The sequence below is a fragment of the Megalobrama amblycephala genome, linkage group LG9 (assembly GCF_018812025.1).
Source record: "Megalobrama amblycephala isolate DHTTF-2021 linkage group LG9, ASM1881202v1, whole genome shotgun sequence".
Classification (NCBI taxonomy): domain Eukaryota; kingdom Metazoa; phylum Chordata; class Actinopteri; order Cypriniformes; family Xenocyprididae; genus Megalobrama; species Megalobrama amblycephala.
Window position 1 is genome coordinate 43487591 of NC_063052.1, and position 19260 is coordinate 43506850.

Here is a 19260-nt window from a genome sequence, read left to right on the forward strand (position 1 = left end):
TTTTGGCGAGGCCCACGTAGACCTGTTTGCCTCCCCAGAAACTGCCCACTGCCAGTGGTTCTATTCCCTGACCGGCGGCACGCTCAGCACGGATGCCCTGGCACACAGCTGGCCCCAGGGTCTGCGCAAATATGCGTTTCCCCCAGTGAGCCTTCTCGCACAACTCCTGTGCAAGGTCAGGGAGGACGGGGAGCAGGTTCTGTTAGTGGCGCCGTACTGGCCCACTCGGACCTGGTTCTCGGACCTCATGCTCCTCGCGACAGCCCCTCCCTGGCCGATTCCTCTGAGGAAGGACCTCCTGACTCAGAGACGGGGCACCCTATGGCACCCGCGTCCCGACCTGTGGAACCTCCACGTGTGGTCCCTGGACGGGATGCGGAGGTTCTGAGTGATCTCCCGCAAGCGGTCGTAGACACCATCACTTCCGCTAGAGCTCCTTCCACTAGGAGCCTCTACGCGCTGAAGTGGAACCTGTTCGTCGAATGGTGCGTCTCTCGCCGAGAGGACCCCCGATCATGCTCGGTCAGATCCGTGCTTTCCTTCCTGCAAGAAGGGTTGGAGCGAAGGCTGTCTCCCTCCACCCTGAAGGTGTATGTTGCCGCTATCGCTGCACATCACCACGCAGTTGAGGGTAAGTCCCTGGGGAAACACGATCTGATCGTCAGGTTCCTGAGGGGGGCGAGGAGACTGAATCCTCCTCGCCCTTCCTCCGTACCCTCTTGGGATCTGACCCTGGTTCTCTCAGCTCTCCGGGGTCATCCCTTTGAGCCCTTGCGATCAGTCGACCTGAAAGTAATGTCTCTGAAAACTGTCCTTCTGGTCGCATTGGCTTCCCTTAAGAGGGTAGGGGACCTGCATGCATTTTCGGTCGACGAAGCGTGCCTAGAGTTCGGGCCCGGTGATTCTCACGTCATCCTGAGACCCCGGCCTGGATATGTGCCCAAGGTTCCTACCACTCCCTTCAGAGATCAGGTAGTGAACCTGCAAGCGCTGCCTTCGGAGGAGGCAGACCCAGCCCTAGCTTTGCTCTGTCCCGTCCGCGCTCTGCGTGTGTACGTTGACAGAACGCAAAGCTTCAGGACCTCAGATCAGCTCTTTGTCTGTTACGGAGGCCAGCAGAAGGGAAAGGCTGTCTCCAAGCAGAGGATGGCCCACTGGATAGTGGATGCCATCGCCTTGGCGTACGAATCCCAGGGCGTGCCTTGCCCGCTCGGGTTGAGAGCCCACTCCACCAGAGGGGTGGCCTCCTCCTGGGCGCTGGCTCATGGCGCCTCGCTGACAGATATCTGTAGAGCTGCGGGCTGGGCGACACCTAACACGTTCGCTAGATTCTATAGCCTTCGTGTAGAGCCGGTATCTTCCCGTGTACTCACTTCCACTAGCCGGTAGACGCGTTGAACCCGCTCTAAGTGTCGGCTTGCAATGCCATTCCCGCCCCTGGGCCGGATGCGTGCATATTTTGACTCCAGTCGTGTTCCCCGCTTGGCGAACCCTGTCGAGTTCCTCCGCCTCCCCCTTCGGCTCTTACATTGTGGAGTGTCTGATGCCAGGCCTACATCCGTCGCTGACGCTGTCTGTTGGCTGGGGCCCATATGTCGTGACTCCTCTACGTGAGCGGTCCCATATGTGTAATTATCCACGGTTTAAAACTCCCTACGGCGAGTCCGTGTCTTTCCCTTAGCAGAGCCAGCTCTGCTGTCACCTGTCAGATGAGTCTCCCCCTACCCAGGTGGAGCCATCCAGGGACTCCATATGCGTACTGCCCCCCGGGCCAGTCCATATGTGTATTCTCCACGTAAACTCCTCCCCCTTGGGTAGGTAGTGGCCTCCGCAGCGTCCCCTCCGGGTTCGCTTTCTCAGTGTAGTCTAGTTTACTTAGTGGGTATTAGGTAAAACAGCAGTAAACTCCTTGGCGTGAGCTCGCCCCCTTCTCCATTCCTCCGGTGCTATGGGTGGATAGAGCTCGCGTTGAGCACTGGAAGGGGTTTCGTAACTGTGGCGCTTTAGTTGGGATCCCAATTCGTCGGTCACTACTGACGTACGTCGAACGTGACCGACTGAAAGGGAACGTCTCGGTTACATATGTAACCCTCGTTCCCTGAAGGAGGGAACGGAGACGTACGTCCCGTCGCCACAGTTTCTGTACCCTCGCTGATGTGCGGACACCAGTTGTCTCCTCAGCGAAAAACAGAGTGCGATTGCATCTGCTTCCTATTTATATACACCTGTCGGGGGCGGTGCGCATTATGCAAATATCGCACGCCAATTCCATTGGCTTGTTTTAGTTCACACGAAGCTAATAGGGCTCTCTAAGCGATATCCCAATTCGTCGGTCACTACTGACGTACGTCTCCGTTCCCTCCTTCAGGGAACGAGGGTTACATACGTAACCGAGACGTTTTTTTTCATTCCTCCCAGAGAACTGCTAAGAACTACTATATACAGGTTCTTAATTAACATGAATGATGCATAATGTATAATTAATTCTAAAGTAAAGGCCTTGGTAACCCACTAGTAATGACTGAAGTATTACTAAATACTTAAGAAGGAATTACTAATTATTTGGATCAGTATTCTAAAGTGAAAAACATGATAACTCTCTAGTAACTACTGAAGTCTTTGTAAATTTTTGATGTTTTTGTATGTTTTTGTACAGTAATTCCTTATGATATATTTGGTAACACTTAAGTAATTACTACTGAGTTAACATGATCTTCACTTTAGAATACTGATCCAAATAAATAGTAGTTCCTTTATAAGGATTTAGTAACACTTAAGTAATTACTAGTGGGTTACTATGATCTTCACTTTAGAATACTGATCCAAATGAGAAGTAGTTACTTTAGAGTTATATAGTAACTCTTGAGTTATTACTATCCAATACTTTACAAAAAAACTCAAAAGTTTACAATGACTCCAGTAGTTACTAGAGAGTTATCATGTTTCTCACTTTAGAATACTGATCCAAATAATTAGTAATTCCTTCTTAAGTATTTAGTAATACTTCAGTCATTACTAGTGGGTTACCAAGGCCTTTACTCTAGAATTAATTATACATTATTCATTATTCACATTAATTACGAACATGTATATAGTAGTTCTTAGTAGTTCTCTGGGAGGTATGAAAAAAACAGTAGTTACTGATTAGTTAATAGTGAACTACCACCTACAACTGAGCACTATTACTTACTAATTCATTCATCAGAGTTACTTGTTAGTTAATAGTAGTTACTAGAGTGTTAATAATGCATTACTCATTTGTTCCTGTGTAGTTATTCATTAATGAAGGATCAGTATTCTAAAGTGTTACCCTTATTCTTTAACTTATTGATAGACTATAGATCTTCTGGCAGTGATTCTGTGTCCAGTATATATTTGAGAGTAGGTTTAGGGGTAGATTAGTGAAGGGGGAGAGAATATACAGATTGCACTCTGTTTCCACAGCAGATCTTACTTTGGACTGCATGCGGTCAGTGCCTGTGATTAACTGAGCGTGACCAGAACCTTCTCTGGACATTCTTGTGACTTATTTTTGTTATTTACAGTTAGGAGGACAAAGGCTCTAGAAGCTCATGACGCATGTCCAGATCTGAATTCTGAAGAGACTCATGTGAAATCATACAGGAGAGAAGCCAGTCAGTTGAGTTTGTGTCAAAGAGAGAGACTCCTCCATCACCGCACAGCCATTACACCGCAGAAGAACAGTCTGGCCTATGATATTGATCCTGCAGTCTGACAAGATGACAGGGATGGAGCGTATGGTGACCCTCGATCCCTGATGGAGGATCGGAGACGTTTGTCCCTCTGGCCACACCTCTTACTGACTGCTTATGTGGCGAAACACCACCTTGGCTCCTAAAAACAACACTAGTGTGCTCAGACATGAGCCGGCCTTATATACCCGTATGTCCAGGGGCGTGGCTTCACATGCCTATTTTCATTGGCCTTTTCTGATGTGCTCAGATGTGATTGGGCTCTCAAGGATGATCCCATAAATCAAACATAACTGATTCATTAAAGCATGTAGAAAGACACAGTGGTAAAAACTCTTGTGTAATTAATTGACAGAATGGACAGTCCCTGTTGAGCTCTATATATGATGATGATCTTGAGCTCTTAGTGTGGTTCTGTTGTGAGATCAGGTAAGCTGTGCACCTGCAGGTGAGTATCTGGGGTTGAGTACAGCCGGCAGACTGAAGCGCAGCGCATGATCGGCCTGAACACTGAGCTCAATGATGTAGACGATGGAGATGATGGCAGTCTGACCACAAATAAAGTATACTTATAACACAAATTAAGTACACTTTAATATCACTAATCAAGCATGTAATTAGTCTGGCATATACTTAAAGTGTACTAAGTATACTTGAAGTTATTCCAATTTAGCATCCAAAAGTACACTAAATATACTTAAAGTTGTGTTTTTATACAACATAATTACAACTAAAATATACTTAGCACAAAATTAGTTGTTTCAAAATAGCACACTTTAACTAATCATTAACACACTTGAAATATACTGATAATTAGTCTGGCTGCAAGTATACTTAGCATAATTTTTTTTTTTCACTAGGGCACCCCCCGGCTCTTAATGCATCGTGTTTCCTTCTGGAGCATCAGTGAATGTTTGAACCTTTTTTAATAGTTGAGTTTGAGTCCCTCAGTTGTCCTCAGTGTGAAAAGACGGATCTCAAAATCATGCAGTCACTGCTGGAAAGGGTTCAAATATGCAAAAGATGCTGGAAAACTGAAGAATCTGCAGGAGCTGGAGGATTTTTCTGAAGAACAGAGCTCAGTTTAACTGCTCAGGACAAACAAGAGACTCATGAACAACCATCACAAAACACAAAAACAGTCGTGAATGGTTCACACACTTTTGAACGGGGTTATTTTAATAAATTCAGCTTTTTTTTTTTTTTGTCTTGTGAACTAAATGCAAACATTTTTTTTAATGTAAAATATCTCACTCAAGACAGTACTAAATAAAAAAATAATAATATGCATTTTGTATGATCCCTCTTATTTTGTCAAATGTTTTCACATTTTCACAGATTCTGTAAGGGGTTCACAATCTTTCAAGTGGCACTGTATGAAATAAATGACACTGCCCATCTGTTTAGATAATCTCAGGTAGCAGGAAGTGTCTTGCATATTTAATTTTACACAACAGATTTTCGGTGACTTTCAGTAGCCATGTTTAGTTATATTGTGTAGACAAATGCAAACAGCAGTTTACAGTAACTCTCCCTCAGTTTGAGTGGGTGTATGTGCCACTGGATGTTAAATATCAGTTGTCTTGGGCCACTATTTGTCTACACAGAGTTAAAGGTCAGTAGCTGTCCATTTCTCTGTAGATGAAGATAAGAGTTTGTTTTCAGAAGGTCACATGTACACTTTTATTTACTTTAAAGATCTAAGCTGATTTCTTGCATGTGATTGACTACTAAAAATTGAACATACCTTCTCATTTGACTGCAAATAAAATAATTTTGATTATTTAGATTTACATTCTTGAGTATTCCAACATTAAGTTCCTTTAAGTTCAACCTTTAAGTTCAACCTTTAAGTTCAACCCTGAATTATGTGGTCAGGAGTAAAGAGTAAAGCTTTTGCATGTCTTTACTTGAACTGAGCCCGTTTGTATTTATCAAACTCATCACAAATGAATTTTTGGACAAACTAACAAGCTGCATATTAGCACAGGTTTTTGAACTCCATTGCCTACATGGTTGAATCATTAATCAGATGATCAATACAGATGTTTTGAAGGACCTCCTTTAGCATGAGAGTCCCTTTAAAAGAGACGGTCCAGTTGATCTCATGACCTGGATGATCGCTCGTCATCATGGCTCTGAATATGAGCTGCTGTTGGAAAGTGCTCCTTCTGCTCTCTTTCCTCCTCATATGTGTCAATGGACAAAAAAGGCCGTGAGTTTTTAACCATTTCTGCTGAGGAAGGCAGACATGGTTTGTTTTCTAAGTGTGATAAATTATTAGTATACCTTTAGTCATTGTGTCAGATAAGTCTTGATGCTTTCTCCTGTATTTATTAAACTGATCTGTGTTGCACAGTAGAGATTTGCTGTTTGAAACACAACTTAAGGCATGTATAACATGACTCATAATTGATTCATCATTGATTTTTGCTCCCAGTTTAATTTTTTGTTATATTTCTTATTGTATCTAACTACACAGGCAATATTGTATGATAATTGTGTCTGGACAGATCTTTCATGGTGACGTTTCCTGCTCTGATTGAGTCGGGATCTGAGGCCAAACTGTGTGCAAGTCTTCTCAAGCCCAATGAAAGCCTTGTCATGAACATTCATCTTGTTCATGGAAACCAGAGCATGTTACTGCTGCAGGAGAAAGCAGAGGAAGAGTTTCACCGCTGCTTTAACTTCAAGGTCTGCCATCAACAAAATGTGCCCAAGATGATGACAATATAATCAAATATGTTCGTTTCAGCATAATGCATCTAGTTTTTGTGATGGCAGGTTGTAAATACAGTACATAATTTCTCATCAGGCTCCTCTGGTCGAAGCAGAATCAGTGCAGAATATAAAGGTAGAACTTCACGGAAAGGCTTTCAAGATGACCGAAGAGAGAAAAGTCATGTTCAAGCCTTACCATCCTCCGACCTTTATCCAGACTGATAAACCCATCTATAATCCAGGACAGACAGGTGAGCTGTGAATGCTTCAGACTAAACCTCAGTAAATAATGCTGGTGTCACTAACATCTAATATACATCAAGTAAAGCACGTTATGGTCATGCAGTGAGCTGATGTAGCACCATAGGTCAGAAATTACAAATGTTGCACAAACCAGCAGGTAGTAAAAGAGTATGAAGTACACATGTATTTCACACTTTTAAACAGAAAAGAGGAGCAGAAGAGGGAAGCAGATAAGTTTGAGGAGCTTTGGAAACATGAGAATTGGTCATCTAGTGTGTGTTTGAACAATCGCCTCACATTATTCAGCCTAAATACTGTAATTACAAATATCTGATGAAGTAAATCTCTTGATATCAGTATCTCTATGACTTTATTTTATATGAAATCTAGAGATGCTATAGATCAGGGGTGTCTAACTTAGTTCCTGGAGAGCCACTGCCCTACAGAGCAAAAGACATGTTCACCCAGCAGCAGAATGCAGTTGTCAACCCTGTATTTGGTCCTTAATACGGTTACGTTCACACACATTTCAGTCATTTACAGGAGTGAAATACTGACTGACTGTCCCTTACATAAGAGCTGAAGATGTCAAAAGTGGGGTTTTTTTAATACACATTTCTATTTTACAGTAAACTTCAGAGTTGTTTCCATGGATACAAACTTTGCACCCCTTGTTCAGCAGGTCTGATGTGTTTATCTTGCATTGTTGAATACACGTTTAATAAATAAACACATTTTTAGCTTTTAATCTTTAATTACTCTTTGCTCTTTTACAGTATAGTAGAGTGGATCTTGAGGTAAGAACACAAAACCGTCTGTGCAGTCATTACAAACACACCTTTCAAATCTGATTCTATTACCTTAGGCTAATTAAACATTTCTTCATTGATAGTCAGGATGTTACTAAATCTCTGCACTGTGGCTTTGGTATTAAACAGGACAGTCAAGGTAACCGGATTGGTCAATGGACAAATGTTTCTTCACCAAGGTGGATTTTGCAGCGTTCTTATGAATTAAACCCTGAGGCCCGTGAAGGCATGTACAAACTGAAGGCTTTTATTAGTGACTGGATGATCTCACATGGTTTTGAGGTGAAAAAGTATGGTAAGTCATAAAAACAAATGATTGCATTGTTGTGTGGGAAGAATTTCAATAATATGTTTGAATATTAATATCTAATTTGACTACTAATTTCTGCCTTCTGACTTCTAGTTTTGCCTAAGTTTGAAGTTACTGTAAAAAGCCCGAATAAATTAAATTTTGAAGAAGAGGAACTGATAATTGAGGTTTGCGGAAAGTGAGTGGTTTATTTTATTTCCTGCATTAAGAGAGCATTGTGTTCGTCCATTCTTGGCACAATTAAGTTGGTTGATTTAATTGTTAATTGTATTATTTTTTAAACTCTGTGGTCAGTTACTTACTGTAATCCCCATCCTAATATATTAGATGCTTAACTCAAGCCTGGGCTGTAGATCAGTTGCTTGTACCTTTTTCATAGATACACGTACGGACAGCCCGTAGCTGGTAAATCATGGGTGAAAGTGTGCCGTGATATGTCCCATCATTTTCTTTACCTCTTCCATCAATTCACTCCATTGTGTTTAGAGGAAACCATTGAGGTATATGAGTTGAAACGCAGTAATAGTGCATTGTCTTTCCTCCATTTCTCCAATTAATTAGTCAGTATGCTATGTTTGTGTTCATTCATTATAATTAGATAAAAAAGACAGGCTGTGCCATCCATACCTTAGATACATCAGTCTTTCTGAACACCACACTAAAGGCTGTCCTGCAGAATTCCCTTCATGTTGAGGCAGTGCTGACGGAAGAAGAAACAGGTGAGCTGTTGGATTTGGTCACATCCCATTACCCACATTTATTGAATTTCTCATTTTTGATGTTTTACTCTTATTTGAAGAAATACTTATTTTGGTGTTTTTACTATTTACAGAGATCACCATGAGACAATCTAAATTTGTATCTCTCACTCATGAAATTGGTAAAGTCACATTTATTGACCTTCCCAAAACATATGAACATGGATCAGTTATAGAAGGAAAAGTAAGTATGTCTCACTTTAACACCATTGATATGTACAGAATTATTCTGTCATTTATTCCTTCAAAACCTTATTTTCAACAGATCAAACTCTCAATTTTCAAAGGCGCACCAATTCAAAACAAACAGGTTTATCTTTTAGAGGATAAACAATGGACTTCAAAACTGCTCCTAAATCTCACGACAGACAGCGATGGACTGGCCAGCTTCTCTCTCAATACATCCAGTCTTTCTAAGTGGAATATTGACTTAATTGTAAGAGAGTTTGTGTTCGCTTTTCTTTTGTGTTCAATTGCACGAGTTATTTGTGATTCTTTGTTATCCAGGCAAGTGTCTATCAAGGGGGGCGTTTTTATTACCACTACGGGCCTTACATCTCTGCGGATATAAAAACAGTTCAGCTCCTCCATCCTGTTCCATATCCACACAATCCAACAAGTGAACTGAGTATAGAGAATACTGAGCAGCCATTAAAGTGTGACTCTGAGTTTACAGCCACCATCAAGTATTCCTTTCTTGGAGAGACAGTTGAAGACTTCAAAACTGACATTGTCTATATGGTGAGAACATGCACAGTATGTTCATTCTTACAGTGATGTTTTTGTTTAACAGTGATAACTGGATGCCTGTTTCAGGTCTTGTCCAGAGGAGTGATCGTTCATCATGGATATGAGAAGGTTGAAGTGAAATCTTCTAATGGAGTAGCAAGAGGCACGGTGTCATTCAAACTGTCTGTTGGTGGATATCTGTCTCCTGTAATGCAGATTCTGGCGTACTGTGTTCTGCCCAGTGAAGATGTTGTTGCTGGTAGCAGAAATTTCGACACTGAAAAGTGTTTCAAAAACAAGGTGTGTATTGTAGCTTTAGAAATGAGCCTCTTTAAACTGTATTACTGACTCAATTCTAAAATAAAGCCTATTCACTGTATGTCACAGGTGTCTCTGCAGTTTTCTCCTGCTAAAGCAGTTCCTGGTGAGAAAAACACTCTCCAGCTCTCAGCTCAGCCTGGTTCGCTGTGTGGCCTCAGTGCTATAGATCAGAGCATCCTGATCCTGAAGTCTGGAGAACGCCTGGATACTGACAAGGTGCAGATGCCTAAAGATTTAGGGCCCTATTTTAACGATCTAAACGCAAAGTGTAAAGCGCACGGCGCAGATGCACTCAGGGCGTGTCCAAATCCACTTTTGCTTTTTTAATGACGGAAAAACGGTCCGTGCGCCGGGGCGCATTTTTGAAATGGGTTGTCCCTATTCTCTTAACGAGTAATGGGCGTAACGTTCAATAAACCAATCAGAGTGTCATCTCCCATTCCCTTTAAGAGCGAGATGCGCTCGCGCCATGGCGGATTGATATTTACATGGCGGAATTTGTTGGCAGAAAAGCTGAACGCTTTTCAAGTGAAGAAACCGATCTGCTCGTGCGCGAAGTTAAAGCGGGCCTGCAAATGCAGGCTTTCAAATAGCTCCGCGCGATGAGTCAGTTAATATATATGTGTGTGTATTGGCACGATTGTTCAATTAATTAGCCAATTTCGTTCATCATTATAAGTAGTAATAGGCTGAATTGAAAACAGGTAGCCTAATTCTAATACACGCAATGACTATTCATCATTACATTTTTATATTTATGTAGCCTACACAATAATATTCTTTTACACTATAATCCTTTTGTTTTTAATATTTGGCATGTTTGTGTGATGCGCATCCCTGTGTGTAATAAGCAAAGTCAACGCGCACTGTGGACGCGCCCAGAGGCGCAGTTTCTACCAACGCGCTCTAACAAAAAAATATTGCGCCATGACTTGAGACTTTAGACCAGGTTTGAGTTGGTCTATGGCGCAGTCTATTTTCAGCTCCTTAAAATAGCAATGCGCCGGCAATGCGCCTGAACACACCTCTTTTTTAGACCAGCACTCCCAAGGGCGCACTAACTGACGCAAATGCATTTACTAATTTAAGGACGTGGCGCTGAATGGGAAAACGCGAACGGCGCCGGACGCAAACTAGCAAACACACTTGCGCTGCGCCTTGCGTTGCATTGCGCCGGGTGTATTATGGGGCCCTTAGTATTGAACTGTGACAGTGTGAATCAGACTTTAGTTATTACTGCTCTGATCCATCAGTGTTTAAACTGACATCCGTTCTCAGCAGATTTAACATTAATCTTCATTCTTTCTCACCAGAATGCATTTAAAGTTTTGTTGGAAAATACATGATTTATTTAGTGTAGAATTTTTAGAAATCATACTGATAGTGTGTGAATGTGGTCCCGTCACAGATCTTCAACCTGCTGCCAGTGCAGTCGAGGTCAGATTTTCCTTACGGTGTTGAACATGACCAGGAGCAGGAGTATCTGCACATGAGACTTTATCAACGTGTGCCGACAGGCAAAGCCTATGAAACCTTAAAGGTAACGGGTGCAGTAGATGATGATTAGCAGAGTAAATACTGCACATGCGCCCCCTTGACTATACTGACAATTAAAAGTAATTTGAATTTTCTTGGCTTTTATTGTGGTTCATCTTTTCCATTTGACAGAGAGTGGGATTGAAGATGGCAACAAATTTGTTTTTGCGATTCCCTCAGTGTCTGTCATGCCCTGGCTTGATAATTGACACACCCCTTATAGGTACATCATGTACTGGTATTACAATTCAAGCTCTAATGTTTAAATATGTATGTGTTAGTAATGAAATACATTTCAAAAAATAAAATTGTGAGACTTGTTCAATTTGTACTCAATTATAGTGATGTGACAAAGGATTTTCTGGGTTATTAACTTTGAATCAGTTATCGTTGGTAACAAAAACCTAACTATTTAACTTTTGTAAAATAAAATCAGCACATTAACTTTGGCAGCCCTAAAATCTAAATAAACTGAAACTAGAAAACTTTGATAACACTAAAATAATTCAGTATATGAAAATAAAATAATGTATATTAGAAAGATGATCCAACTTCCATTTGCTGTTCATATATGACTGATATAGACTTGGTTATTTTGAGGTGCTGTTCAAATACATAAAATATAAAACTATAAAATATCACTTTTTTCCATCGATAGCTCCAGAGGATCCACCATTTTTTTCAATGCTTCCTGATTTTGGTGCTGGTGATTTTAGAACCACTGACAGAGATTCTCCAGTAGTTACGGTTCGTTCCGTCTTTCCAGAAACCTGGATCTGGGAACTTGTTGAAGTGGGGTATGTGAAGCGTAATCCGTATATTTAACATCACATTTATCTTATTACTCATCTTTAATACATCATCTCCCATCACGACCACAGGACAGAAAATACATTGCTTGCTTTGCAGATTCTGAATCAGTTTTTTTAATCATCTGTGTGTTGAAACAATGGCAGAATCAAATATGCCTATTGTTGTATTTCCACCACAGGGACTCTGGATCAGCTCAGATTCCTGTCACGGTTCCTGACACCATCACTTCTTGGGAGACGGAGGCCTTCTGTCTGTCCTCCGACGGTCTGGGTCTGGCTCCTCCTGCTCAGCTGACAGTTTTCCAGCCCTTCTTCCTGGAGCTCTCTCTGCCTTACTCCATCATCCGTGGGGAGATCTTTGAGCTGAAGGCCACTGTCTTCAACTATCTGTCCAAGTGCATCATGGTGAGATTTGTGAGACTCAGTCTAATCAAATCATATCCAATATGCCACTAATCATGTGTGGTTGATTGACAGGTTAAAGTGACTCCAGCTCCTTCATCAGACTACACTCTCAAAGCCTCCTCTGACGATCAGTATTCATCCTGTCTATGTGCTGCTGGAAGAAAAACCTTTAAATGGATCCTCAGTCCTTCTGTTCTTGGTGAGTTTTCCAGTCTGAATCGTTGTTTCTCAGTGTTTGTGTCTGCTGCATCTTCACGTACATGTCTTGTGCTGCAGGAGTCTTGAATATTACTGTCAGTGCGGAGGCAGAGGCGTCCCAGACTGTGTGTGACAATGAGATCGTGACCGTCCCAGAGAGAGGACGCATTGACACGGTCACACGAAGTCTGCTCGTACAGGTCAGCGCACATCAAACAGCCTTAATGCTGCTTATGTCAGTATGATGTGTTGATGTGATTGTTTTATGCTGCAGGCGGAAGGAACTGAAAAGACTGAGACTCACAGCTGGTTACTGTGTCCAAAGGGTAAGTCCACAGACTCTATTTAACATCATAGCGTTACTCTGCTGATCATCGCTAATATGTGTTTCTGCCTCTTCACAGGTGACACTCTCTCAGAGGAAGTGGCTCTGACCCTCCCTAAAGATGTGATAGAGGGATCAGTCAGATCCTCTGTTTCAGTCATTGGTAACATTTACAAATACAAGCAGAAATGAGGAGATTGGGTTTGGATTATAAAATGTAGTGAGTTTTATTTGGGTATGGTTTCTAGGAGACATATTGGGTCGGGCGCTGAGGAATCTTCACGGATTATTACGGATGCCGTACGGCTGTGGAGAACAAAACATGGCTGTTCTTTCTCCCAATATTTACATACTGCAGTACCTGGAGAACACGGAGCAGCTCACCTCAGCCATCCGAGAGACAGCCACAGGCTTCCTGAAGAGCGGTGAGAGACATAAACCATGTCAAGAAAATACTAAGAATAAGAAAATACTGATATTGTGTTTTTTTTATATACCAAATTACACATTTTTAACACACCTGAATGTCATTCAGTAAAGTTAAATAATCAGACACATTGATTGAGTCAACCCAAACAAACTTAACAAGTGTTAAACATCATCACACTAAACAGGATACCAGAGACAAATGAACTACAGGCATTTTGATGGATCATACAGCACATTTGGTAATGGTGATGGGAATACATGGTAAATCTATTTCCACTATTTCTTTTGTTAAACAGAAATAATATCAAGGTAATCTTCAGTAACAAACCTAAGAAAATGGTACAAAAACACATTTAAAAATGTGTCTCTCAGTTCAAATGATTTGTGTTTAGATTTGTGATGAATAAAATGATTTATTGAATTGAATTATATCTTCCACACCATCAGGTTGACAGCCTTTGTGCTGAGGTCCTTTGGCAGAGCACAGAAATACATATTTATTGATCCAAACATTATTCAGAGTGCAAAGGAATGGTTAATAAACAGACGGGATTCAGACGGCTGTTTTCTCCAACAGGGAAGACTGTTCGACAACAGAATGAAGGTCTGTTAACATCTATAAATATATATATATATATATATATATATATATATATATATATATATATATATCTTTATCTAGAACACCATAGCAACCACCTAGAAATGGCCTGGTAACTATCTAGAAAACCTGGAATCTATAAGACCATTTAGGGCCCTATTTTAATGATCTAAGCGCATGGTCTAAAGCGCATGGCACAAGTGCAGTTAAGGCGTGTCCGAATCCACTTTTGCCAGTTTAAAGATGGGAAAAATTATCAGTGCGCCTGGCGCATGGTCTAACAAGGTTGTCCCTTTTCTCTTAATGAGTAATTTGTGTTTAATACAGTAGTCAACATTTGAAGTGGATCAAAACCTTTCATTAAAGTAAACTTTTTTGATCCGCTTCAAATGTTGACTATTATATTTGGCATGTTTGTGTGCTGCTGCGTGTGTCTGTGTGTGTAATAAGCAGAAGCATATAGGCACATATTACTAATGTAAAGGGGGTAAACCTCCTCTGATCTCAAGAGATGCTCTAGCGACTGACGCTGGAGGTTGCAGCCTTTAGCCTCCTTGTTAGAGCGTCCGACTCCCACGCCGGAGACCCAGGCAAGCAGGTATGGCAGAGAGCAGGCAGAATCGTAGTCGAAGAACAGGCAATGGGTCAGGGCTGGCAGATAACAATCGTAAATCCAAAGCACAGCAAATAGTCCAAAGGGCAGGCAGCAGAGAATCGTACACAGGGAACAGACAGAATCAGGAACAGGCAGACAAACAAGATAGCTAGCGCTCAGAATTGCAACAGGAGAATACAAGACCATGCAAAGTGTGTGAGGATGTGAGTGGCTTAAATAGTCCAGATAATGTGAGTGCAGGTGATTGGCAGAGAGGATTCTGGGAAATGTAGTCAAGGAATGACTGAAACTGTGCCGGACTGAAACTAGCAAAAAATACTTGCGTCGCTCCTGGTGCCGCATTGTGCCGGGTGTATGATAGTGCCCAAAGACTTTCTCAAGCCAACATCAAAGTTTGTCTAGATACACTTTCCTATAATCGTTTCAGTGTGTTGCTTTATTTATCCTTTATTTCCCATATATTGCAGGGTGGAGTCAATGATGAGGCAACCATGACTGCCTACATTACTGCATCATTGCTTGAACTGGAAACTCCAGTCACAGTAAGTTCATCTACAGGAAACACAGTATAAACTAGGGCTGCACAATACATCACGATTTATTGCTAATTTTATCGCACGCAATTTGGCAAAGGCTGCGATTATTTTATGTGCAGCTTGTCAGAGCTGTACGGCTCTGTGATCAGTAGTAAATGCTTCTCCATCTGAAAGCCAGAGGGCGCTCTTGTGCAGAGACTACAAATATGTCCTGCTGCAGTAGTAGATAACACGCGTCATTCAAGGAAATCCTGTATTATCGCTGCTGTAGCTGAATAAACAGAAGATTGTAATGCTTTGATTGATTAAACATGACTAATAAACACATGACTGCCTTATTCTGTGTAAGAAGACTCATCATCTCACATGCTCAACTATCGTTATGGAGTGAGTTTGGAGTAAAAACGTGTTATTAAATATTGTCTTTTGTTGGACAAGATGTTAATAAATGCTTCTCATGTCTTGAAAGATGTTTGACGTGTGTTTCTTTTTCAAATGTACATTATAAGCGACTCAAACTCGCAGTGCTTTCAGATGGATTAGCATTTGGAGCCATACTTCATTGACAAGCTGCGCATAAAAAAATTATTGCAGCGTTTGCGATTTCATAATCGCACTAAGAATAGCGTCTAAGCACTATATCAATGTTATTTTTCGTATCGTGCAATAAAACGGGCTGCCCTAGTATAAACTCATAGAAAAATGACACTCACAGCGTTTGTTTCTTTTTGTTTTTTGTCACAGGATCCTGTCATCAGTAAAGGTTTGTCATGCTTGAGGTCTGTCATTGCAGATGTCAGAAACACTTACACCACTGCTCTGCTCGCCTACACTTTCAGTCTGGCTAGAGACACGCTCACTCGACAGCAGCTTTTCAAGAAACTGGAGAAAGTTGCTATTTCAGACGGTAAGAGGTTTGTTTCTGATGACTTTGTTGTCTTTTATGACTGCACTATTGTACATGTGTGTCTTTTGTCCTTTAGGGTCTCTCCTCCACTGGTCTCAGTCTGCATCTGCTGATGACTCCGAGTCTCTGGCAGTGGAGATCAGCTCATATGTGCTACTAGCCGTTCTCACTGCAGATTCAGTCACCGCAGCTGATCTTGGCTATGCTAACAGGATTGTCAGGTGGCTTGTGAAGCAGCAGAATGCCTATGGAGGATTCTCCTCCACACAGGTTACTCAAACTTCTCCACTCAAACACACTATTGCTGAATGTGCTGGTGTGAATGAGTAAAAGTGACATTACTGAACACATTTATTTCCCAGGACACAGTGGTGGCTCTTCAGGCTCTGTCTTTGTACGCCACCAAAGTGTTCAGCTCTGACAGCTCCAGCACAGTGACTGTACAGTCAGCAGGAGACACTCACCACTTTGATGTCAATCAGGACAACAAGTTACTGTACCAGGAGAAGCAGCTGCAGAACGTTCCAGCCAAATACAGCATTGAAGTGAAGGGCTCAACCTGTGTGTCTGTGCAGGTCTGTAGTGCGTTCAGCTTCACTTACTCATACTCACTTTCTCTCTTGTGTGGTTATTCTGCTGTGAGATGATTTATGAATGTGTATTTGTTTGTGTTGACTCTCTCAGATGGCCCAGTTCTACAACATTCCCACTCCTACTGAAGCTAAAACATTGAGCATTGATGCTAAGATTGAGGGAGATTGCAAAAGATTGGGACAAAATTTCATTTTGAAGTTCACTGTCAAGTAAGAACATTTGTGTTCGTCAAAAGACAAGAATATGATTATGACTTAATATTTACTGACAAATAAATCTTTACTGAATATTTTGGTAACACTTTAATTTGATGGTTCCTTTTGAACCTTCTATTGACTGTAAGTATCTTTGCAACAACATCGCCCCATCATTTCCGGGGTTCCTCAAGGTTCGTATCTCGGCCCTGTTTTGTTCCTTCTATATGCTCCCTCTGGGATTAAGCTGTCAAAAACTGGCTTTTGTTCTCGCTTATTTGTAAATTTATCATTTAAGAACCATATCTTTTCATTTTCTCTTTTCCAGATATGATGGTCTACAGGAAAGGACTAACATGGCCATTGTGGATATTAAACTCTTATCTGGATTCACAGCTGAGACATCACTTGTGAGTTTTAGTGATTCATCACAGCTTGGAAGTTCTTCCAGAATACATGCATCACTTGTGGAAAGGGTCGATTCTAAAAATGATCATCTCATAGTTTATTTGAAGGAGGTGAGAGAACAGCAACATTCATATGACTTTATGTCATTAGATTGATTCATCAGCATATTATCTGTAATGTCCATGACTGATGAGTTTGTTTCCTCCTGCAGATCCCACGAAATATTCCAATCAATTACCAGATACAAATGAAACGGGTTCTTCCAGTGAAGAATCTCAAGCCAGCTGTGGTCAAAGTGTATGATTACTATCAAACAAGTAAGATTTAATATGCCAGCGTTGAATGTTTTGATCATGTGACACACATTGTTTATTCAGAGTTTTTCCCTGTACAGGTTTCCATTGTTGTATGAATGTGAACATCTTCCTTTTCTTTCAGGTGATCAGTCAGAGGCAGAGTACTCCTTCCACTGTGAATGAAGTGCATCACCTCATAGCTCAGCCATGACAAAGATGTTTGAACACTCTAAAGTTTAAAATTATTAATTAAGTTATTAATTAAGTTTATTCTTTATCCTGGACAAAATTATTTCCAATAGCCCAAATTTGAACAAACCCCCAAATCAGTTTTTGGCCAACTTGACTAATGAATTCTCAATGCATATGATTAATAAAAGTGATGAAAACAAGTTATGGTGAGCTGGTTGAATTGTTGAATGTGTAGTAGCTACATGATATGGCAACATTTCAGAATCCAATGAGATTATTATGGCGACATCTTGTGAATTTTCTGACACACTTTAGATTAGGGTCCAATTCTCACCAACTAACTATTAACTATGACTTTTGCCTCATAAACTCCTAATTACTGCTTATTAATAGTTAGTAAGATAGTTAAGTTTAGGTATTCGGTAGGATTATGGGATGTAGAAAATGGTCATGCAGAATAAGGCATTAATATGTGCTTTATAGGTACTAATAAACAGCCAATATTCTAGTCATATGCATCATAATAAGCAACTAGTTAATAGTGAGAATTAGACCCTAAACGAAAGTGTTGCCTTTTTTTTAATCTTATCTCAGCTCTGCTTTTTTATCTTGTCGTGACACACTGTAAGAGGGCAATTTATATCCATTAGGTCCTCATGCTGTTGAATATTTATTTTGTCCTTCATTATTAAATGAACAGCATCAACAAACAACAACCAAATTATGAAAAATATGAACAAATATCAATTTCACAAATCACTTCATTGAGAGGTCAGAAACTTAACTCATCCCATCACATCATTATTCCTAAAAAAAACAAACAAACAGAAGAACTCACAATATTATATCAGGAAATTTGATAAACCTTGAGCTTTTCCTGCCTGTGTGTCGCACCTGCCGATCTGCATATCTATATGATGTTTTATAAACGTAGTTCAGGAGGAACAAGTCAAATAAGATAACCAATCATTACGTCATCTTAATGATTACGTCATCTCAACCAGCTGTCAACAATCTGTAATCAACGTATCTACCCAATGGGCATGAGTTCAGGCCTGTATATAATCACAGTCAAACTCACCCAAGGATCCTCGACAGTTTCCAGCATTTGGTCCCGCCCTAAGTTCCTAACATGTCCGAAGTCGCGTCCGATGAAGAATCTTTCATCCTCGAGGAATCTTTGCCACAATCCTCTGGCCTTAAGAACAAATTTTCTCCAATCCAACGGCATTATTTCGGAGGGGCGTCAGCCCAAACAAATGGGTCCCTGCATGCCAAAACGCCGAGGCCTGTCATCACGTCCGAATCATCCGCGATATCCTTCTGTGTATTTCCCTACTCTGACCCATTCAATCATTACTGTCATAGAAAAATGACAATAAGGCAGCCGAGCACCAAGCTCGAGTCTCGGGCAATGCCGCCTCTTCCCGCGACGGAACGGGCCTTCTTCCAGCGCCAGGCCGCCGCAGCAGGCCTTCAGTAAACCCGGAGCCGCGCCGCAGCGCAGCGCAGATCCAGTTCCCAGCCAGCTTACACTCTCCACTCCATCGGCTCAACCCCGCAAGAAGCACAGTTTAAATCCTTCTCGTCTTCTTTCCTGAATTTTC

At 41.3% G+C, this 19260-nt stretch overlaps 1 protein-coding gene across 2 annotated transcripts; it reads left to right on the top strand.

The window, feature by feature from the left end:
* Positions 1 to 5777: 5777 nt before the first annotated feature.
* LOC125276043 (alpha-2-macroglobulin-like) lies at positions 5778 to 17853 on the top strand. 2 transcript variants are annotated; one of them, XM_048203451.1, is made up of 33 exons: positions 5780 to 5928; positions 6227 to 6407; positions 6529 to 6685; positions 7307 to 7359; positions 7454 to 7474; positions 7616 to 7781; positions 7890 to 7974; positions 8176 to 8296; positions 8395 to 8515; positions 8629 to 8738; positions 8820 to 8990; positions 9062 to 9295; positions 9371 to 9583; positions 9671 to 9820; positions 11013 to 11144; positions 11273 to 11363; positions 11799 to 11937; positions 12132 to 12357; positions 12430 to 12556; positions 12634 to 12755; positions 12830 to 12881; positions 12960 to 13043; positions 13129 to 13305; positions 13495 to 13570; positions 13757 to 13913; positions 14994 to 15068; positions 15807 to 15969; positions 16046 to 16239; positions 16332 to 16544; positions 16654 to 16772; positions 17086 to 17275; positions 17377 to 17482; positions 17604 to 17853. In XM_048203451.1, the coding sequence occupies exons 1-33, from the start codon at positions 5846 to 5848 to the stop codon at positions 17642 to 17644; spliced, it is 4350 nt and encodes a 1449-aa protein (XP_048059408.1). In that variant the 5' UTR covers positions 5780 to 5845; the 3' UTR covers positions 17645 to 17853. The 2 variants fall into 2 exon arrangements, 1 of the variants encoding a protein (XP_048059408.1); XR_007186573.1 differs by lacking the exons at positions 16654 to 16772; positions 17086 to 17275; positions 17377 to 17482; positions 17604 to 17853 and having other exon boundaries at positions 5778 to 5928; positions 15856 to 15969; positions 16332 to 16473.
* Positions 17854 to 19260: the final 1407 nt, after the last annotated feature.

Excerpts from the sequence above, each read along its gene's own strand:
- LOC125276043 (XM_048203451.1), top strand. The coding sequence starts at position 5,846 with ATGGCTCTGAATATGAGCTGCTGTTGGAAAGTGCTCCTTCTGCTCTCT. Across the intron at positions 8,516-8,628 it reads GCTGACGGAAGAAGAAACAG|AGATCACCATGAGACAATCT; the intron begins GTGAGCTGTTGG and ends TACTATTTACAG. Across the intron at positions 13,044-13,128 it reads ATCCTCTGTTTCAGTCATTG|GAGACATATTGGGTCGGGCG; the intron begins GTAACATTTACA and ends TATGGTTTCTAG.